Source organism: Oncorhynchus mykiss, chromosome 18, assembly GCF_013265735.2.
Source record: "Oncorhynchus mykiss isolate Arlee chromosome 18, USDA_OmykA_1.1, whole genome shotgun sequence".
Taxonomy (NCBI): Eukaryota; Metazoa; Chordata; class Actinopteri; order Salmoniformes; family Salmonidae; genus Oncorhynchus; species Oncorhynchus mykiss.
In genome coordinates this window covers 60,424,009-60,447,594 of record NC_048582.1, presented here as the reverse complement: position 1 = coordinate 60,447,594, position 23,586 = coordinate 60,424,009, and the positions used below count along the sequence as shown (strand labels likewise).

Sequence of the window (23,586 nt, the reverse complement as noted above, 5' to 3'; positions counted from 1 at the left end):
ATATGACTGTGGAAGAAAGGAAAAGGGAACGAGAGACAATATGACTGTGGAAGAAAGGAAGCAAAGGGAACGAGAGACAATATGACTGTGGAAGAAAGGAAGCAAAGGGAACGAGAGACAATATGACTGTGGAAGAAAGGAAGCAAAGGGAACGAGAGACAATATGACTGTGGAAGAAAGGAAAAGGGAACGAGAGACAATCTGACTGTGGAAGAAAGGAAACAAAGGGAACGAGAGACAATATGACTGTGGAAGAAAGGAAGCAAAGGGAACGAGAGACAATATGACTGTGGAAGAAAGGAAGCAAAGGGAACGAGAGACAATATGACTGTGGAAGAAAGGAAACAAAGGGAACGAGAGACAATATGACTGTGGAAGAAAGGAAAAGGGAACGAGAGACCATATGACTGTGGAAGAAAGGAAACAAAGGGAACGAGAGACAATATGACTGTGGAAGAATGGAAACAAAGGGAACGAGAGACAATATGACTGTGGAAGAAAGGAAAAGGGAACGAGAGAAAATATGACTGTGGAAGAAAGGAAACAAAGGGAACGAGAGACAATATGACTGTGGAAGAAAGGAAGCAAAGGGAACGAGAGACAATATGACTGTGGAAGAAAGGAAACAAAGGGAACGAGAGACAATATGACTGTGGAAGAAAGGAAACAAAGGGAACGAGAGACAATATGACTGTGGAAGAAAGGAAACAAAGGGAACGAGAGACAATATGACTGTGGAAGAAAGGAAACAAAGGGAACGAGAGACAATATGACTGTGGAAGAAAGGAAACAAAGGGAACGAGAGACAATATGACTGTGGAAGAAAGGAAAAGGGAACGAGAGACAATATGACTGTGGAAGAAAGGAAAAGGGAACGAGAGACAATATGACTGTGTAAGAATGGAAACAAAGGGAACGAGAGACAATATGACTGTGGAAGAAAGGAAACAAAGGGAACGAGAGACAATATGACTGTGGAAGAAAGGAAGCAAAGGGAACGAGAGACAATATGACTGTGGAAGAAAGGAAAAGGGAACGAGAGACAATATGACTGTGGAAGAAAGGAAGCAAAGGGAACGAGAGACAATATGACTGTGGAAGAAAGGAAGCAAAGGGAACGAGAGACAATATGACTGTGGAAGAAAGGAAGCAAAGGGAACGAGAGACAATATGACTGTGGAAGAAAGGAAAAGGGAACGAGAGACAATCTGACTGTTGAAGAAAGGAAACAAAGGGAACGAGAGACAATATGACTGTGGAAGAAAGGAAACAAAGGGAACGAGAGACAATATGACTGTGGAAGAAAGGAAACAAAGGGAACGAGAGACAATATGACTGTGGAAGAAAGGAAGCAAAGGGAACGAGAGACAATATGACTGTGGAAGAAAGGAAACAAAGGGAACGAGAGACAATATGACTGTGGAAGAAAGGAAACAAAGGGAACGAGAGACAATATGACTGTGGAAGAAAGGAAACAAAGGGAACGAGAGACTATATGACTGTGGAAGAAAGGAAGCAAAGGGAACGAGAGACAATATGACTGTGGAAGAAAGGAAACAAAGGGAACGAGAGACAATATGACTGTGGAAGAAAGGAAACAAAGGGAACGAGAGACAATATGACTGTGGAAGAAAGGAAACAAAGGGAACGAGAGACAATATGACTGTGGAAGAAAGGAAACAAAGGGAACGAGAGACAATATGACTGTGGAAGAAAGGAAGCAAAGGGAACGAGAGACAATATGACTGTGGAAGAAAGGAAACAAAGGGAACGAGAGACAATATGACTGTGGAAGAAAGGAAACAAAGGGAACGAGAGACAATATGACTGTGGAAGAAAGGAAACAAAGGGAACGAGAGACAATATGACTGTGGAAGAAAGGAAACAAAGGGAACGAGAGACAATATGACTGTGGAAGAAAGGAAACAAAGGGAACGAGAGACAATATGACTGTGGAAGAAAAGAAACAAAGGGAACAAGAGACAATATGACTGTGGAAGAATGGAAACAAAGGGAACGAGAGACAATATGACTGTGGAAGAAAGGAAAAGGGAACGAGAGACAATATGACTGTGTAAGAAAGGAAACAAAGGGAACGAGAGACAATATGACTATGGAAGAAAGGAAACAAAGGGAACGAGAGACAATATGACTGTGGAAGAAAGGAAGCAAAGGGAACGAGAGACAATATGACTGTGGAAGAAAGGAAAAGGGAACGAGAGACAATATGACTGTGGAAGAAAGGAAAAGGGAACGAGAGACAATATGACTGTGGAAGAAAGGAAGCAAAGGGAACGAGAGACAATATGACTGTGGAAGAAAGGAAAAGGGAACGAGAGACAATATGACTGTGGAAGAAAGGAAGCAAAGGGAACGAGAGACAATATGACTGTGGAAGAAAGGAAACAAAGGGAACGAGAGACAATATGACTGTGGAAGAAAGGAAGCAAAGGGAACGAGAGACAATATGACTGTGGAAGAAAGGAAGCAAAGGGAACGAGAGACAATATGACTGTGGAAGAAAGGAAAAGGGAACGAGAGACCATATGACTGTGGAAGAAAGGAAAAGGGAACGAGAGACCATATGACTGTGGAAGAAAGGAAGCAAAGGGAACGAGAGACAATATGACTGTGGAAGAAAGGAAGCAAAGGGAACGAGAGACAATATGACTGTGGAAGAAAGGAAACAAAGGGAACGAGAGACAATATGACTGTGGAAGAAAGGAAGCAAAGGGAACGAGAGACAATATGACTGTGGAAGAAAGGAAACACTTTCGTTAACACACATTTAATAGACCTTCATCCATCCTTTATTTCACCCCCTTTTTCATAAAAAAAAACTAAATTCAGCTATTGACATATGCTGCGTCGGACACATGCATTCGGTTCCCCTCATGATTGAAAATCTGCATTATAATCTGATTTGCCTACAAATGGTATTCAGAGTCAGTACCCTATTAAGGTCTTATTAGGCTGCAGCAGTGGTCAACAACCTTTTCTGAGTCAATTTTCCTTTCTGAGTCAATATTCCTTTCTGAGTCAATATTCCTTTCTGAGTCAATATTCCTTTCTGAGTCAATATTCCTTTGAGTCAATATTCCTTTGAGTCAATATTCCTTTGAGTCAATATTCCTTTGAGTCAATATTCCTTTCTGAGTCAATATTCCTTTCTGAGTCAAAATGCAAGCTGAGATCTACCACTCGGATTTTTTTTTGTAAACGTGACTTATACCTATGCAACATTAACCAATTAAAAACAGTTCTGTAGCAGTGTGGTTTGTGCAGTAGGCTCTAGGCTCAATGTATTATCAATGCATATTGGCTACGCTTGAATTGCCCTGAAAATGTTGTTCTTCTCAGAGATAAGGGTCTTATCAGCTGATGGTCAGTCTGAGTGGAGGGGGCAGCAGTGAAGCCTCCTATCTCCCTCTGCTGAGATAAGGGGACAGTCTTCCAGCTGATGGTGAAATTTCTATGACCAGAGAAAGTGAAATATTCCTTGATAATAAAAAAGACAAGCTGCAAATAATAACAATGCAAGCTTATGGAAACACACATTTTATGGCTAATAGAACTGTTGAACATTAACTTACTCATAAAAACAGCAGCTCTTTGTTGGATTTGTTTTGTCTCTCTCTGGTCATGGTTCGAAAAGCTTTGAAATCTCACATCAACTTCGCTGTGCATCGAGGAAACTTTTTACAGTCTATGACACTAGATCTGTGCATACACGTTGATCTGAGTTATCTGATTGGCCAGCGGTAGACCTTTAGGTGCACTTGATTTGCTCTGCCGGGTAGACTGATTTTTTGTTTTATTTGGCTGGTAAACGTTAAAGGTTTGGGCAACTGTTGTTCCAGTGTTAGGTTTGCAATATCAAATCAAATTGATTTATATAGCCCTTCGTACATCAGCTGATATCTCAAAGTGCTGTACAGAAACCCAGCCTAAAACCCCAAACACCAAGCAATGCAGGTGTAGAAGCACGGTGGCTAGGAAAAACTCCCTAGAAAGGCCAAAACCTAGGAAGAAACCTAGAGAGGAACCAGGCTATGTGGGGTGGCCAGTCCTCTTCTGGCTGTGCCGGGTGGAGATTATAACAGAACATGGCCAAGATGTTCAAATGTTCATAAATGACCAGCATGGTCGAATAATAATAATAAGGCAGAACAGTTGAAACTGGAGCAGCAGCACGGTCAGGTGGACTGGGGACAGCAAGGAGTCATCATGTCAGGTAGTCCTGGGGCATGGTCCTAGGGCTCAGGTCCTCCGAGAGAGTGAAAGAAAGAGAGAAGGAGAGAATTAGAGAGAGCACACTTACATTCACACAGGACACCGAATAGGACAGGAGAAGTACTCCAGATATAACAAACTGACCCTAGCCCCCCGACACATAAACTACTGCAGCATAAATACTGGAGGCTGAGACAGGAGGGGTCAGGAGACACTGTGGCCCCATCCGAGGACACCCCCGGACCCCCGAATATGCTATAAAGAAAGACCTGTGTAATATTTACATTCTGTAAAGGCATTCATTCAAATTCGACTAGCTAATTTTAAACAGGATCTTATAAGGAATTAATATGACATGCAGAAGAAACTTTTGAGAGAAAGTGTCAGTCCGCATCTTAATGTATAGAAGGGGAAAAAGTCATTCATAATTTATTCTCAAATCCTCTATAGAATTTTCGTTCAATATTCCACACTTCTGTATAAACTGCATTTCCATGAGTGTTTGCATTCCACTCCCATCTCAGTGGGCCCTGCCACTTCATACTCTTCCAACTACATTCCAGAGTATTATCTTTGAAAGAGCTCATTTTAGTTAACTCAGTTGCAGATGATTTTCAGAGGCAAGGAGAGAATGACTTTGAGCTGTAATGAATGTGATTTATGAAATGGCCGTGCCAAAACATCTGAGACACAGACCCTGCCACAGATAATGACAATCTCCCTATGGGTGTCCAGCCATATAGATCATTCCCAACCAAATGCTATACAGAAAATTAATGATCTGTCATTACATGTATGGGACCTGAATCCATTCCTTAGCATCCTCCTCTCCCCGACAGTTCGTTATCAGAGTAGGGTGACGTTGACCCTAGACTCTGATCTTGAACCAGTTTAGCATTTTCCCCACTAATGGTTAAGGATTGAATTGGTGGAGGGGAAATTATCCTAGATATGTACCTAGGGGAAACGTCACCCCTGGTCCACTGATGATCTGAAAGCACAGAGCTGCAGTGAAAATAACGGCTCGGGAAAGGCACAGAGAAACTGACGTAATGAGAAAGAGAAAATCTGATTGGACTGCCCTCTAATTGTCTGTTCGCTCCACAGCAGCCCTCTCATTGGTTGTCAGATCGATCCACAGCAGCCCTCTTATTGGCTGTCAGCTCCACAGCAGCGTCCTGATTGGCTGGTGAGCTGTAGGACTGTGTGGGCACTGCAGGTTTCCCCAGTCAATAGGTTGTATGTATAATTAATGTTGGCTAGCTGTTAGGGGCTGTGTTCATATCTTTCATACCAGAGACAGAACACGCAGAGAAACCTACATGTTAGTCCACATGACAGGGATCACAGCAGGGCACTGTGCAGCGCCCTCCTCTGTAATGAGACTGGGGGGATTGGATGGGGTGGAGAGGGGGGCTCTCTCTCTCTCACACACACACACACGCGCACACACACACACACACAGTCTGTGGCCAGTCAGTCTAACAGTGTCAAATTTAGACAGTGTCCACTACATTTAGAAGGTGTCCACTACATTTAGGTGTCCACTACATTTAGGTGTTTAGAAGGTGTCCACTACATTTAGAAGGTGTCCACTACATTTAGAAGGTGTCCACTACATTTCTAAGCGTTAAGGGACCCCTCGACAACATCCGCTGAAAAGGCAGAGCGCGAAATTCAAAAATATATTTTTTTAATATTTAGCTTTCCTACATTCACAAGTGCAATACACCAAATTAAAGCTTAACTTATTGTTAATCTACCCATCATGTCCGATTTGAAAAAGGCTTTACAGCGAAAGCACACCATATGATTATGTTAGGTCAGAGCTTAGTCACAAAAACACATACAGACATTTCCCAGCCAAAGAGAGGAGTCACAAAAAGCAGAAATAAAGATAAAATGAATCACTAACCTTTGATGATCTTCATCAGATGGCACTCATAGGACTTCATGTTACACAATGCATGTATGTTTTGTTCGATAAAGTTCATATTTATATCCAAAAATCTCAGTTTACATTGGCGCGTAATGTTGTGCCTCGAAAACATCTGTCGAATTTGCAGAGAGCCACATCAATTTACAGAAATACTCATCATAAACTTTGATAAAAGATACAAGTATAATGCACAGAATTATAGATATACTTCTCCTTCATGCAACCGCTGTGTAGCGTTATAAATATTCACTTACCTTTGATAATCTTCATCAGAATGCACTCCCAGGAACCCCAGTTCCACAATAAATGTTTGACTTGTTCGATAAAGTCCATAATTTATGTCCAAATAACTCCTTTTTGTTTGCGCGTTTCGCAAACATATCCAAACTCACGAGGCGCGGGCAAGTCCAGGTGAAAGTTCAGAGGAAAAGTTCAAAAAGTTTTTCAGTTGGTTACAGTTGGTAGAAACATGTCAACCGATGTATAGAATCAATCGTTAGGATGTTTTTAACATAAATCTTCAATAATGTTCCAACCGGAGAATTCCTTTGTCTTTAGAAATGCAATGGAATGCAGGTCGCTCTCACAGGTAAGCGCGTGATCAGCTCATGGCCTTCAGTCAGATACCTGGTTGAAACAGCTCTCATTCGCCCCCACTTCACAGTAGAAGCCCCAAACAACATTCTAAAGACTGTTGATCTAGTGGAAGCCTTAGGAAGTGCAATATGACCCCATAGACAGTGTATATTTGATAGGCAATGAGTTGAAAAACTACAAACCTCAGATTTCCCACTTCCTGGTTGGATTTTTCTCAGGTTTTCGCCTGCCATATGTGTTCTGTTATACTCACAGACATCATTCAAACAGTTTTAGAAACTTCAGAGTGTTTGCTATCCAAATCTACTAATAATATGCAAATATTAGCGTCTGGGCCTGAGTAGCAGGCAGTTTACTCTGGGCACGCTTTTCCGAACGTGAAAATGCTGCCCCCTATCCCAAATTAAGATAAAATAAACCAACAAATAATTTTTGTTGAATTCAACTGAGATGACAATGATGTAGCTATATCGAGGACTTTTTCCAAATTGATCAAATACATTGATGCAACATGATATGCCTTACTCTGATCAAGTAAGTGCCTTATTGAAGATCGATGTAAAAAAATATATAATATTACACTGGGGCTGACACACTTGATCCCTATCTGCTGCATCTTTCTGCACTACTTACTGCAGAATTCCTGGGGTTATCCCTAAGAGCGACACAAAGGCTGACTTGGATAACGACCGTCCAATTTCCAAACTATCTTGCCTTGCCAGAGCTACAGTTGAAGTCGGAAGTTTACATACACCTTAGCCAAATACATTTAAACTGAGTTTTTCACAATTCCTGACATTTAATCCAAGTAAAAAGTCCCTGTCTTAGATCAGTTAGGATCACCACTCTATTTTAAGAATGTGAAATGTCAGAATAATAGTAGAGATAATGATTTATTTCAGCTTTTATTTCTTTCATCACATCCCAGTGGGTCAGAAGTTTACATACACTCAATTAGTATTTGGTAGCGTTGCCTTTAAATTGTTTAACTTGGGTCAAATGTTTTGGCTAGCCTTCCACAAGCTTCCCACAATAAGTTGGGTGAATTTTGGCCCATTCCTCCTGACAGAGCAGGTGTAACTGAGTCAGATTTGTAGGCCTCCTTGCTCGCACACGCTTTTTCAGTTCTGTACACAAATTTTCGATAGGAGTGAGGTCAGGGCTTTGTGATGGCCACTCCAATACGTTGACTTTGTTGTCCTTAAGCCATTTTGCCACAACTTTGTTGAGATGTTGCTTCAATATATCCACATAATTTTCCTACCTCATGATGCCATCTATTTTGTGAAGTGCACCAGTCCCTCCTGCAGCAAAGCACCCCCACAACATGATGCTGCCACCCCCGTGCTTCATGGTTAGAATGTTGTTCTTCGGCTTGCAAGCCTCCCCCTTTTTCCTCCAAACACAACAATGGTCATTATGGCCAAACAGTTATATTTTTCCTTCATCAGACCAGAGGACATTTCTCCAAAAAGTACAATCTTTGTCCCCATGTGCAGTTGCAAACCGTAGTCTGGCTCTTTTATGGCGGTTTTGGAGCAGTGGCTCCTTCCTTGCTGAGCGGCCTTTCAGGTTATGTCGATATAGGACTCGTTTTACTGTGGATATAGATACTTTTGTACCTGTTTCCTCTAGCATCTTTACAAGGTCCTTTGTTGTTGTTCTGGAATTGATTTGCACTTTTCGCACCAAAGCACGTTCATCTCTAGGAGACAAAGCGTGTCTCCTTCCTGAGCGGTATGATGACTGCGTGGTCCCATGGTGTTTATACTTCTTGGCTGAGCTCTTGGCTGATTTATTTAGATTTTCCCATGTTGTCAAGCAGAGGCACTGAGTTTAAAGGTAGGCCCTGAAATACATCCACAGGTACACCTCCAATTGACTCAAATTATGTCAATTAGCCTATCAGAAGCTTCTAAAGCCATGACATAATTTTCTGGAATTTTCCATGCTGTTTAAAGGCACAGTCAATTTAGTGTGAATTCTAAGTTAAATAATCCGTCTGTAAACAATTGTTGGTTAAACTACTTGCATCATGCACAAAGTAGATGTCCTAACCGACTTGCCAAAACTTTAGATTGTTAACAAGAAATTTGTGGAGTGGTTGAAAAACGATTTTTTAATGACTCCAACCTAAAGTGTATGTAAACTTCCTATTTCAACTGTATCTTGCCTTGACAAACTTTTTGAACCTCTATTTGTATTCGTAATGAGCACCAATCTGGTTTTAGACCGGGACATAGCACTGTTTCAGCAGCTACACTTGTCGATGTTGTTTAAATTATACACGTCATTGTGCTGCCTTATTTCTTGACCTGTTGAAGGAGAGATAATAACAGTAACAGATAACGTTTGATACAGTTGTCGATTTCTTACTTGTTCAAAGCTTGTCTGAAATGGGCCTTAATCAGGTATATTGCAATTGGTTCAAGAACTATCTAATGGACAAAACACTGTGTGCTTACTGACGGTATTAAATTTAGTTTCCTCAATATCAAGAAAGGTACACCGCAGGGGGTTATTTTTTGCCTCGTTCTCTTCACTATTTATATAAGTAACATTGGTCTATCTGTTAAAACATGTAATATTCATCTCTTTGTAACTGACAGAAAAGGCTGAAAATTGAGATTGGTTTCGTCTATAGAAATAAATCCTGCCTGACTGGATAGTATAAGGAAGATTGTTCAAGCAACACTTCTCCCAGTAGTTGATTATGGTTATATAATTTTAAAACCTTTCACTCAGCACTGCGTTTTATCGTTGGTGGACAATTTTCATTCACTGCATATTGTATAGTTCTGTTGGCTGGGAGTCTCTGATCCAGCATTGGTTACTTCAGAGTCTACCCTACTAACACAACTCACAAATTAATTGGAGATCCAGGCATTTTCAGACCCACTCTCTGGACTGGCTGGTTCTGGAGGACCCGCTGGTCTCCACTGACCCGGGGGAAATGCTTTTTAGTTGTTAGGCCACCGGCTCATGGAATAGCCTTCGCCCACCTTGAAATTAGACTCAAATCAAATCAAATCACATTTATTTATATAGCCCTTCGTACATCAGCTGATATCTCAAAGTGCTGTACAGAAACCCAGCCTAAAACCCCAAACAGCAAGCAATGCAGGTGTAGAAGCACGGTGGCTAGGAAAAACTCCCTAGAAAGGCCAAAACCTAGGAAGAAACCTAGAGAGGAACCAGGCTATGTGGGGTGGCCAGTCCTCTTCTGGCTGTGCCGGGTGGAGATTATAACAAAACATGGTAAAGATGTTCAAATGTTCATAAATGACCAGCATGGTCGAATAATAATAAGGCAGAATAGTTGAAACTGGAGCAGCAGCACAGTCAGGTGGACTGGGGACAGCAAGGAGTCATCATGTCAGGTATTCCTGGGGCATGGTCCTAGGGCTCAGGTCCTCCGAGAGAGAGAAAGAAAGAGAGACTCGCTGGTTTCCATTGGACAGTTTACATGGAGTTTAAGGGAGGTGATTTGTGAGTGTTGTGTTTGTTTTGATTCATCTCGTTGTATATATTGTATTGATATTATTATCGTACATGATGTGTGTTACATGTTGTGTTCATGTTCCCAGGTCTCCCTTGTAAGTTAGACCCTGGTCTCAATGCTGATCTACCCTTTCTTCATTCAAGTTTGGTTTTTAAATCTCAACTAACAAAAAACTGTTAAGTTATGTTGACGCAACCCATCTCTCAGAGTGTCTGTGTGACTGACAGACTGGTTTTGGTCACTCTGTGTGTGTGACTGACTGGTCTCTGTCTCTGACTGTTTCTCTCTCTGGTCTGTAGGGAGCTGCGGGAGAAGATCCAGCCAGAGATCATGGAGCTTATCAAACAACAGAGGCTCAACCGTCTGTGTGATGGAACCTGCTTCAGGAAGATCAGCAGCCGCCGGAGGCAAGGTGGGTGTCTCTCTCTCTCTCTCTCTCTCTCACTCACTCACTCACTCACTGTGAGTCTGTCGCAGCCGGTCGTGCCCGGGAGGCCCATGGGGCGGCGCACAATTGGCCCAGTGTCGTCCGGGTTAGGGAGGGTTTGGTCGGCAGGGATATCCTTGTCTCATCGCGCACTTGGGCCAGGCGCAGTGCACGCTGACCAGGTCGCCAGGTGTACGGTGTTTCCTCCGACACATTGGTGCGGCTGGCTTCCGGGTTGGATGTGCATTGGTTGGGTTGTGTTTTGGAGGACGCATGGATCTTGACCTTTGCCTCTCCCGAGTCCGTAACCTTCGCTTCTCCCGAGTCCGTACGGGAGTTGCAGCGATGAGACAAGACTGTAACTACTAATAATTGGATACCACAAAATTGGGGTGAAAAAAGGGGTAAAATAAAATTTTAATAAACACTCTCTCTCTCTCTGGCCAGCTTACCAACCCCCACCACACCATTAAAACTCTCTCTCTCTCTCTCTCTCTCTCTCTCTCTCTCTCTCTCTCTCTCTCTCTCTCTCTCTCTCTCTCTGGCCAGCTTACCAACCCCCACCACACCATTAAAACACTCTCTCTCTGGTCAGCTTACCAACCCCCACCACACCATTAAAACTCTCTCTCTCTCTCTCTCTCGCTCTCGCTCTCTCTCTCTCAGGCCAGCTCACCAACCCCCACCACACCATTAAAACACACACTCTCTCTCTCTCGCTCTCTCTCTCTCTCTCTCTGGCCAGCTTACCAACCCCCACCACACCATTAAAACTCTCTTTCCTCTCTCTCCGCTCTCTCTTCTCTCTCTCTCTCTCTCTCTCTCTCTCTCTCTCTCTCTCTCTCTCTCTCTCTCTCTCCTCTCTCTCTCCTCTCTCTCTCCTCTCTCTCTCCTCTCTCTCTCTCTCTCTCTCTCTCTCTCTCTCTCTCTCTCTCTCTCTCTCTCTCTCAGGCCAGCTCACCAACCCCCACCACACCATTAAAACTCTCTCCCTCTCTCTCGCTCTCGCTCTCTCTCTCTCTCTCTCTCTCAGGCCAGCTCACCAACCCCCACCACACCATTAAAACACACTCTCTCTCAGGCCAGCTCACCAACCCCCACCACACCATTAAAACACTCTCTCTCTCTCAGGCCAGCTCACCAACCCCCACCACACCATTAAAACACTCTCTCTCTCTCAGGCCAGCTCACCAACCCCCACCACACCATTAAAACACACTCTCTCTCAGGCCAGCTTACCAACCCCCACCACACCATTAAACACACTCTCTCTCTCAGGCCAGCTTACCAACCCCCACCACACCATTAAAACACACTCTCTCTCAGGCCAGCTCACCAACCCCCACCACACCATTAAAACACACTCTCTCTCAGGCCAGCTCACCAACCCCCACCACACCATTAAAACACTCTCTCTCTCCTTTATTTCCACACATCCCTCCCTCCCACACTGTCCCTTTTCTCTGTTCAGTCCACTCTATCAATCTGCTCTCTTCCTCCACCACACCACCACCTCTTTCTCTCTGTCTGTCTCGCTCTCTCTGTATTCTGCAGCATATTCCTCTCTAAGTGGGCAGTCTCCTTTGGCTTTGATGGAGCCATAGTGGTAACCTTGGAGGCTGTTCAAAAGTCTGGGTTGCTTTGTTAAACTCTCTGTGAAAACGCAGCCTTTCTACTACTAATTGGTCTTTTGATCAATCACATCAGATCTTTTTCAGAGCTAATCGGATTGGTCAAAAGACCAATTAGTGAAAAAAATATCAGAATTGGGCAGCCTTTGTCACACACCCACACGCACACACACACACACACACACACCATGCCAAACCGCTACTCCTCCAAAAATGAGCCAATACATGAGTACCCCAGGTGTCTGGAACTAACTGAGACAGTCTATTGCTTCCAAGACTGGCTAATATCTGAGCTGTGTGGCCCTCGACTTACCCTTGTTGTCTGGAACAGTTTCTCTCCCCAGCTCTACAGTACCGCAGAGCCTCATTGCTCTGAAGTGCGTGAATCAATTTCAGTAATGGAGGAACGGCCTTAATTCAATTCCCGGCCCGGTTTCTAAAGCTCTCCCCTGGTCATGTCAGTGTTCTGGAATGGACATGAGGTCGGTTAGCGTGACTCTTCAGAACCGTTGAACCCAAATTAGTCAGCGCTGCGGATGTATTAAAGGGAATTGTGGTTGTAGTATCTGCCAGTGACTATTTTTTTGTTGTGGGTGTTTGTTCGCGTCGAGGGCATTAAGGTTGAGTTTTCAGGACAGAAAGGATCCTTTCTTTGCTCGTTCTCGCCTCAGGTGAAAGACGGTTACAGAATACATTCTTTTCAATGTAACGTCCCAGGTCCCATAACATTTTACGCAGCTTTTATTAACAGTCAAATAAATAAACCTCCTTTCAGTAGAAGCATAGGGTATGTTTGTGTCCTAAATTGCATCCTATGGGACCTGGTCAAAAGTAGTGCACTACATAGGGAATAGGGTGCCATTTGGGACCATATCTCCCTGTCCTTTATTCAACTGTGGCTGTGGAATGGAAGCCTGCTCATCCTTTCCCTGTAAAGGACTGTGGAGCTGCACACTTCCGATTGGCTGTGGCTGGGGCCTCGGCATGGCAGGAAGAGGGAAGAGAGAGGAGGAGACCACAGGGAAAGGCCTTATCGCTTAGCACCGCTATAATGTGGCGTTTTTAACAGCCGGAGAAGATTTCATCTCACCAACGAGACCAGACTGTCTCTCTCTGTCCTCTTCAGTCTCTATCTCTGTCTCTCTCTCACACACACAAAGGTAGTGTGTGTGTGTGAGGAGCGCTGGAAGCTGGCTCAGCACAGTATTTAAAAGGCATTCTCTCTGTCGTCCCAGGGCCTAAAGGCTGTTGGCTGTCTGCCACCACACTGTAGAGTACCTGAGTGAGCACAACTGAAGAATTATAATTTCTACTTCAACCGCCTCTATCCTCCCATCTACACACACTTCCACCCTGGACTCTCCAAGTGCTTCCTCTCAAATCATATTTCCATATTAACTATTCATCTAACAGCTCTTAAATGGCAGTTGGCTTCTCCCTTCCATCACTGAATGTGAGGCTGGACCCTGTTTGGGAAACTCTCCTTAAAGCTAAGTACCTACCTGACAGACAGCAGGACAGTATTAGGGAAACTCTCCTTAAAGCTGAGTACCTACCTGACAGACAGCAGGACAGTATTAGGGAAATTCTTCTTAAAGCTGAGTACCTACCTGACAGACAGCAGGACAGTATTAGGGAAACTCTCCTTAAAGCTGAGTACCTACCTGACAGACAGCATCAGAGTCAAGTGCCTCTGTCTTTTTAAGTGCAGAACAGACATCAAATACTTATATGTTTTGACTGTGCCGCCCATGCGTGGGCCAGCCTAGCTCTGCTCTGCCAGGGACGTGGCGGGGCGGGTAGAGAATAAAGTGAAAGGTCTTGCTCTACGGGAGCCCTGCCCACAGTGCTCAGGCGTGCCAGCTGCCCAGCAGGCGATAGCACCCCAGTGCCAGCGCTTCAGTAACGCTAGCCACCTCAGGCATCACTCACCTGACCTGATTCTGATTCAGGTGCCACTTTCACTGTCTGTGTCTAACTGTCCATATGGGATAGTGTTAGGCTTTTGGTGTTTGGTGTTGCAGCCTTTAGAAAACAGGAGCAATATGATTTGTGTGGTTCTGGTCTATACAGTACGTACAGAATCTAGATGTATTAGTGTCTGTTTCACAGGTTTGTAGGTCTTCTATGCTGGTCCTTTCCTCCCTCATCATACACTGATTTGCTTTTGATTTTATCCACTGATCTAGGCATTAAACCCTGGTTTTCTCTCCCTCTCTCCATAGATAAGTTCTGGTACTGTCGACTGTCTCCGAACCATAAAGTCCTGCACTACGGAGATCTGGAGGAGAGCCCTCAGGGAGAGGTGCCCCATGACTCTCTACAGGAAAAATGTGAGTAGTAGCAACACCAGTACTGCTCTGGGTCAAACAAACTGTCAGTTTTCCTTTAAAAAGAGACAACTGACACTTCATTTACACTATCATTTACTGGCAGGGTGCCTAAAGATGGTGGTTGTTGTTGACATTGTTAGTAGTTGATGCAGTATGTCAACAGAACTGTGATATGTGGTTTTCTAACCTAGCTATCTTCAGATGAATGCACTAACTTGTAAGTCACTCTGGATAAGAGTGTCTGTTTAATGACTAAAATGTACTGTAAACTAACTAACTGATGAGGAGGATAAAATGATATTTTCCTTGATGTTGCCGTTCCTCTCCTCCTCTTCCTCCTCCTCCCATAGTACCCGTGGCCGACATGAAAGCGGTGGTCACTGGTAAGGACTGTCCTCACATGAAGGAGAAGGGATCTCTGAAGCAGAACAAGGTGAGTGTATCTACATTATGTCAGTGTATCTACAGTATGTCAGTGTATCTGTGTCTTATATAACAGTATGTCAGTGTATCTGTGTCTGATATAACAGTATGTCAGTGTATCTGTGTCTGATATAACAGTATGTCAGCGTATCTGTGTCTTATATAACAGTATGTCAGTGTATCTGTGTCTTATATAACAGTATGTCAGTGTATCTACAGTATGTCAGTGTATCTGTGTCTTATATAACAGTATGTCAGTGTATCTGTGTCTTATATAACAGTATGTCAGTGTATCTGTGTCTTATATAACAGTATGTCAGTGTATCTGTGTCTTATATAACAGTATGTCAGTGTATCTACAGTATGTCAGTGTATCTACAGTATGTCAGCGTATCTGTGTCTTATATAACAGTATGTCAGTGTATCTGTGTCCTATATAACAGTATGTCAGCGTATCTACAGTATGTCAGTGTATCTGTGTCTTATATAACAGTATGTCAGCGTATCTGTGTCTTATATAACAGTATGTCAGTGTATCTGTGTCTTATATAACAGTATGTCAGCGTATCTGTGTCTTATATAACAGTATGTCAGTGTATCTGTGTCTTATATAACAGTATGTCAGCGTATCTGTGTCTGATATAACAGTATGTCAGTGTATCTACAGTATGTCAGCGTATCTGTGTCTTATATAACAGTATGTCAGTGTATCTGTGTCCTATATAACAGTATGTCAGCGTATCTACAGTATGTCAGTGTATCTGTGTCTTATATAACAGTATCTGTCAGTGTATCTGTGTCTTATATAACAGTATGTCAGTGTATCTGCGTCTTATATAACAGTATGTCAGTGTATCTGTGTCTTATATAACAGTATGTCAGCGTATCTGTGTCTTATATAACAGTATGTCAGTGTATCTACAGTATGTCAGTGTATCTGTGTCTTATATAACAGTATGTCAGCGTATCTACAGTATGTCAGTGTATCTGTGTCTTATATAACAGTATGTCAGCGTATCTGTGTCTTATATAACAGTATCTGTCAGTGTGACTGTGTCCTATAAACTCAGCAAAAAAAGAAATTTCCTCTCACTGTCAACTGCGTTTATTTTCAGCAAACATAACAAGATTCAACAACTGAGACATAAACTGAACAAGTTCCACAGACATGTGACTAACAGAAATGGAAGATTGTGTACCTGAACAAAATCAAAAGTAACAGTCAGTATCTGGTGTGGACACCAGCTGCATTAAGTGCATCATTTCCTCATGGACTGCACCAGATTTGCCATCTCACTTAAGTAACATCTCACTTAGGACACTAAAGAGGACTTTCTACTGACACCAAAATAATCTCCTCATGGACTGCACCAGATTTGCCATCTCACTTAGGTAACATCTCACTTAGGACACTAAAGAGGCCTTTCTACTGACACCAAAATAATCTCCTCATGGACTGCACCAGATTTGCCAACTTTGCCAGATGTTACCGAAGTGAGATGTTACCCCACTCTTTCACCAAGGCACCTGCAAGTTCCCGGACATTTCTGGGGGGAATGGCCCTAGCCCTCACCCTCCGATCCAACAGGTTCCAGACGTGCTCAATGGGATTGAGATCCAGGCTCTTCGCTGGACATGGCAAAACACTGACATTCCTGTCTTGCAGGAAATCACGCACAGAACGAGCAGTATGGCTGGTGGCATTGTCATGCTGGAGGGTCATGTCAGGATGAGCCTGCAGGAAGGGTACCACATGAGGGAGGAGGATGTCTTCCCTGTAATGCACAGCGTTGAGATTGCCTGCAATGACAACAAGCTCAGTCCGATGATGCTGTGACACACCGCCCCAGACCATTGACGGACCCTCCACCTCCAAATCAATCCCGCTCCAGAGTTCAGACCTCGGTGTAACGCTCATTCCTTCAAAGATAAACGCAAATCTGACCATCACCCCTGGTGAGACAAAACCTTGACTCGTTAGTGAAGAGCACTTTTTGCCAGTCCTGTCTGGTCCAACGACGGTGGGTTTGTGCCCGTAGGCGACTTGTTACCTGGTGAGGATCTGCCTTACAACAGGCCTACAAGCCCTCTGTCCAGCCTCTCTCAGCCTATTGCAGACAGTTTGAGCACTGATGAAGGGATTGTGCGTTCCTGGTGTAACTCGGGCAGTTGTTGTTGCCACCATGTACCTGTCCCGCAGGTGTGATGTTTGGATGTACCGATCCTGTGCGGGTGTTGTTACATGTGGTCTGCCACTGCAAGGATGGTCAGCTGTCCGTCCTGTAGCACTGTCTTAGACGTCTCACAGTACAGACATCGCAATTTAACAAATTCTTATTTACAATGACGGCTTACCAGGGAACAGTGGGTTAACTGCCTTGTTCAGGGGCAGAACGACAGATTTTTACCTTGTCAGCTCGGTGATTCAATCAAGCAACCTTTCGGTTACTGGCCCAAAGCTCTAACCACTAGGTTACCTGCCACCTCATGCCTCCTTGCAGCATGCCTAAGGCACGTTCACGCAGATGATCAGGGACCCTGGGCATCTTTCTTTTGGTGTTTTTTAGAGTCAGTAGAAAGGCCTCTTTAATGTCCTAAGTTTTCATAACTGTGACCTTAATTGCCTACCGTCTGTAAGTTGTTAGTGCCTTAATGACCGTTCCACAGGTGCATGTTCATTAATTGTTTATGGTTCATTGAACAAGCATGAAGATCTGTGAAGTTATTTGGATTTTTACGAATTATCTTTGAAAGACAGGGTCCTGAAAAGGGACATTTCTTTTTTAGCTGAGTTTATAATAGTGTCTGTCAGTGTGTCTATGACCGTACAGTATTTGTTAGTCTGGTTGTGTCTTATGACATTATAAACTGGGTGGCTCAAGCCCTGAACGCTGATTGGCTAACAGCCGTGGCATATCAGACCTTATACCAAGGGTATGGCAAAACATTTATTCATTTATAATAACAATAAGGCACTTCCAGGGTTCGCGTTGTGTTGTGCCTAAGAACAGCCCTTAAACGTGGTATATTGGACATATACCACACCCACTTGGGCCTTATTGCTTAAATATAGTATACAGTGCCTTGCGAAAGTATTCGGCCCCCTTGAACTTTGCGACCTTTTGCCACATTTCAGGCTTCAAACATAAAGATATAAAACTGTATTTTTTTTGTGAAGAATCAACAACAAGTGGGACACAATCATGAAGTGGAACGACATTTATTGGATATTTCAAACTTTTTTAACAAATCAAAAACTGAAAAATTGGGCGTGCAAAATTATTCAGCCCCCTTAAGTTAATACTTTGTAGCGCCACCTTTTGCTGCGATTACAGCTGTAAGTCGCTTGGGGTATGTCTCTATCAGTTTTGCACATCGAGAGACTGACATTTTTTCCCATTCCTCCTTGCAAAACAGCTCGAGCTCAGTGAGGTTGGATGGAGAGCATTTGTGAACAGCAGTTTTCAGTTCTTTCCACAGATTCTCGATTGGATTCAGGTCTGGACTTTGACTTGGCCATTCTAACACCTGGATATGAACCATTCCATTGTAGATTTTGCTTTATGTTTTGGATCATTGTCTTGTTGGAAGACAAATCTCCGTCCCAGTCTTAGGTCTTTTGCAGACTCCATCAGGTTTTCTTCCAGAATGGTCCTGTATTTGGCTCCATCCATCTTCCCATCAATTTTAACCATCTTCCCTGTCCCTGCTGAAGAAAAGCAGGTGCAAACCATGATGCTGCCACCACCATGTTTGACAGTGGAGATGGTGTGTTCAGGGTGATGAGCTCTGTTGCTTTTACGCCAAACATAACGTTTTGCATTGTTGCCAAAAACTTCAATTTTGGTTTCATCTGACCAGAGCACCTTCTTCCACATGTTTGGTGTGTCTCCCAGGTGGCTTGTGGCAAACTCTAAATGACACTTTTTATGGATATCTTTAAGAAATGGCTTTCTTCTTGCCACTCTTCCATAAAGGCCAGATTTGTGCAATATACGACTGATTGTTGTCCTATGGACAGAGTCTCCCACCTCAGCTGTAGATCTATGCAGTTCATCCAGAGTGATCATGGGCCTCTTGGCTGCATCTCTGATCAGTCTTCTCCTTGTATGAGCTGAAAGTTTAGAGGGACGGCCAGGTCTTGGTAGATTTGCAGTGGTCTGATACTCCTTCCATTTCAATATTATCACTTGCACTGTGCTCCTTGGGATGTTTAAAGCTTGGGAAATCTTTTTGTATCCAAATCCGGCTTTAAACTTCTTCACAACCGTATCTCGGACCTGCCTGGTGTGTTCCTTGTTCTTCATGATGCTCTCTGCGCTTTTAACGGACCTCTGAGACTATCACAGTGCAGGTGCATTTATACGGAGACTTGATTACACACAGGTGGATTGTATTTATCATCATTAGTCATTTAGGTCAACATTGGATCATTCAGAGATCCTCACTGAACTTCTGGAGAGAGTTTGCTGCACTGAAAGTAAAGGGGCTGAATAATTTTGCACGCCCAATTTTTCAGTTTTTGATTTGTTAAAAAAGTTTGAAATATCCAATAAATGTCGTTCCACTTCATGATTGTGTCCCACATGTTGTTGATTCTTCACAAAAAAATACAGTTTTATATCTTTATGTTTCAAGCCTGAAATGTGGCAAAAGGTCGCAAAGTTCAAGGGGGCCGAATACTTTCGCAAGGCACTGTATGTCAGTGTATCTGTGTCTTATATGATAAAATAATAGCCAGCACAATATCAAGGAATATTAACCCACATTTAAGGTGGCTGTTGACATGTCAGCCTAGTTAGAGGGATTTGGGTTTATCTTCTATGTATAGACGTCTTAACCAAGATGAAATAATTGTTAGCCCTTCCTTGGAGCAGGTACGTAGGCCCAGCCTCTAGGTTCTCAGTACTGGTTAGAAACCCATACATTCTGCCAACGCTGAATGATTAGGTCCTGCAAATATGTTCTGGAAGACAAAGGAGCACCGATCCTCTCTCACCTGGACCTTTATTACTTTGTTGGCGAATATGGTTTTCTGGAAGAATGGGCCTACAGGGCTGTCTGACTGACTGGCTGGCTGACTGGCTGGATGGCTGGCTGGCTGACTGGCCGACTGGCAGGCTGTGTCCTAGGCCAAGTTTAGGCTGTGTGAATGGGAATACGAGCAGAGTCCCCTCTCTGGGCCCCTGGCAGAGCAGTCACAGACCTAGGCTGCATTTCAATATCTAGTGTTGGACAACAGTATGTCTCAAAGTGCCTTTCTGTCCCCCAACCGTACCCCTGCTCGTACCCCGTACCCCTGCTCGTACCCTGTACCCCTGCTCGATATGCTCTGTCCCCTGGCACCCAGCAGGTGGCGCCGGCACACGACAGCCAAGACATCTGGTGTTGGAGTGGCTGGGGAGGGAATGTGTTAGAGAGTCAAAGCGGGAGGGAAGCACACACTGGAGGAGAGGAGAGGAGCGGCTCATTAGCATGTTAGTGACAGTGCTACATTTGAACTCCCTCCTTTTCTCTCTCTCTCTCCCCATCCCCTTCCTCTTGCTCCCCCTCTCTCTACCTCTCTCTCGCTACAGGAGGTTCAGGAGCTGGCCTTCTCCGTCCTCTATGAGTCAGATGAGTATTTAAACTTCATCGCTCCGGACAAGCATGAGGTAAGCACTAGGCAGCTGGCACGGTCACCCAGCCAATGACAGCTTTCACAGATGGACTGAGAGGAAGTCAGTGGAGGTCGTCCATTCTCCAGCATGACATAGGACACTTTATGTTAATACACTGCTATGGGTGTGTGCAGGGGTGGGCGTGTTGTCAGTCAGTCTGTCTGTCTGTCTCTGTATGTACACGTACTTATCCTCTCCTGTCTCTCCTCAGTACTGTGTGTGGACGGACGGTCTGAACGCCCTCCTGGGGAAGGAGATGACCAGTGACTTCACCAAGTCAGACATGGACACCCTACTCTCCATGGAGATGAAGCTCCGCCTCCTCGACCTGGAGAACATCCAGATCCCAGAGGCCCCTCCCCCCATTCCCAAAGAACCTAGCAACTATGACTTTGTTTATGACTGCAACTAACTAACCAACCATTCAAAATAACTTAGCACCTGGACTGGACCAACCAACTCTCTTTTTTCTAAAACGGCAACTGGAAAAAATGGAAAATAAAAAAATTATGATGAAATGATGAGCGACAGAAAAAGGATTATATTGAACAATTTTCCTTCCTTCTTGCTAAACTTCTTTTTTTAATTAAAGGGTGCGTTTTAATAGGTTTGCAGCACTTAATGACTTTTTGCGACCCACTGACTGAACCATCCCATCACCATGGAGACCAAACCAGGAAGCATCCATATGGGTCCTTTGGGTCCTAAACCAAACATGCTCTTCTAACGGGCTCAATGGTCTCTAAACATTGTTGTTTGGTCGTCACTCTCCAAGATGTCGTCACAGTGTTCCTCTCACCTTAAAACCTGCTCACTCTTCACTCCTTCACTGAAGCGTATGTCATTTGCTTGGGGTTTGTTGTTGAAAAGCTCTTTGATAAACGCTTGGATGTTTTGTTTTGTTGACTTTCGACAGACTGTAAAGAGGTGTTGAGGGACGTTAAGTTTTTATCTCCAACAGTCTGGGTGTGTCCTAAATGGCACCCTATTCTCTATATAGTGCATTACCTTTGACCAGGATTATAATAACTGCACTATATAGGGAATAAAGTAGTGTACTATGTAGGGAATGGGGTGCTATTTCAGACACAGAATCTGTTTTACATTTACGTGGCAATGTTAATGTGGCACGGTAATGTTTCTGAGAGGAAGAAAGGATCAAGTGTATTTAAGATGATGAAGTGTATATTTTGAGTTTTTCTCCCAGGTATCTTACTCCATACTTCACATACTGTCTTTAGACTGTTACAATAAGTGTGTTGTTCTCAAACCTGGCACTGTAATACAATATAGGAAACTGCCTCTGAAGTTCCTGAAGCCTTCTATCCCCATATCACGGCTGCTTTGAGCATACTGTGCACTCTCACACTGGCTTAGCCCAAACAAACACACAACTTTAATAGCTACATGCTTCCTGAGACATACACCTGTCTCTTTCCTTCATCTTGATACCGTTCGATCAGGCTCAATTGCGACTGCTGTAACATTCCGAAGCAATATTGAGCAAAATAAATAAATAAATAAAGATCCTCGTGATGCTGATGGTGTAATGTAGTGATATTTGTGCTGCTGCCAAGTAGACAGTATTGGGGATGTTTGTGTTTTTAATAAAGGGAACTTGTTTTGTTTTCAAGATCTATGTGGCCGTCAAAATTTGGAGGTTCATGTACATTTTATTTAAAAGCGAATCATGAGTGGATATTTCTAATATGATTTATTATTTAATACCTTCAGATGTTCGTATCTAGGTCTGAAAGCCCCTCAACCTGCTGTTTACATTAAAGATTTAAGGAAACTGACATCTCTTGTTGCATATTCTATTATTACTGTAAATATATTATTAGTTTTGTCTTTCTACCTGGTATGAGCTTTTGTTATTGTGTGTGTCCATGCCACCAAATCGCCTATCACTAAAAATACCAATACTGCATCACTTATTGTTGATGTGGCTTTCTATACAGCCGATTTTAAAAAACAGAACTGCTTGCATGTCATAGAGAGAGAGCGCGGAGACAGAGCGCAGAGAGAGAGCAGAGAGAGAGCGCAGAGAGAGAGCAGAGAGAGCGAGCGGAGAGAGAGAGCGAGCGGAGAGAAAGCGGAGAGAGAGCAGAGAGAGGGAGAGAGAGCAGAGAGAGGAAGAGAGAGCGGAGAGAGGGAGAGAGAGCGGAGAGAGCGAGTGGAGAGAGCAGAAATGACAAGATACTCTCCAGCTATTACTCTCCCTCTCTATTTTCCTCTCCATCTCTCCGTATCTCTCGCTCTCTTCCTATCTCTCGCTCTCTTCCTCTCTCTCTGTATCTCTTTCTCTCTGTATCTCTCTCTCTCTGTATATCTCTCTCTCTGTATCACTCGCTCTCGCTCTCTCCTGTGGAAGAACTCTGATCCAAGAGACTGCCACTTGCAGTACACATACAATGCCGCGCTCTCTCTCTGCTCTCTCTGCTCTCTCTCTCTGCTCTCGCTCTCCGCTCTCTCTCTCCGCTCTCTCTCTTTCCGCTCTCTCTCTCTCTGCTCTCTCTCTCTCTCTCTCTCCGCTCTCTCTCTCTCTGCGCTCTCTCTCTCTGCTCTCTCTCTGCGCTCTCTCTCTCTGCTCTCTCTCTCCTCTCTCTTTCCTCTCGCTCTCTCTCCGCTCTCTCTGCTCTCTCTCCGCTCTCTCCCTCTCTCTCTCTCTCTCTCTCCTCTCTCTCTTTCCTCTCTCTCTCCCTCTCTCTGCTCTCTCTCTCCGCTCTCTCTCTCTCCGCTCTCTCTGCGTTGCCTCAAGAGCCTTAGTGCCTTCAGAAAGTATTCACACCCCTGAACTTTTTCCACATTTTGTTGTTACAGCCTGAATTAAAAATGTTA

The 23,586-nt window shown here is 43.8% G+C and overlaps 1 protein-coding gene across 7 annotated transcripts in view; it reads left to right on the top strand.

The window, feature by feature from the left end:
- Nucleotides 1-22,546, top strand: part of LOC110496650 (engulfment and cell motility protein 1) — a 178,870-nt gene extending 156,324 nt beyond the window's left edge. For all 7 annotated transcript variants that reach the window (XM_036953435.1, XM_036953432.1, XM_036953433.1 and 4 more), the window contains 5 exons: nt 10,571-10,683; nt 14,555-14,662; nt 15,013-15,095; nt 20,662-20,739; nt 20,957-22,546. In XM_036953435.1, the coding sequence (XP_036809330.1) occupies nt 10,571-10,683; nt 14,555-14,662; nt 15,013-15,095; nt 20,662-20,739; nt 20,957-21,157 (583 nt within the window). In that variant the 3' untranslated portion in view covers nt 21,158-22,546. The remainder of the gene's footprint in view (nt 1-10,570; nt 10,684-14,554; nt 14,663-15,012; nt 15,096-20,661; nt 20,740-20,956) is intronic.
- Nucleotides 22,547-23,586: the final 1,040 nt, after the last annotated feature.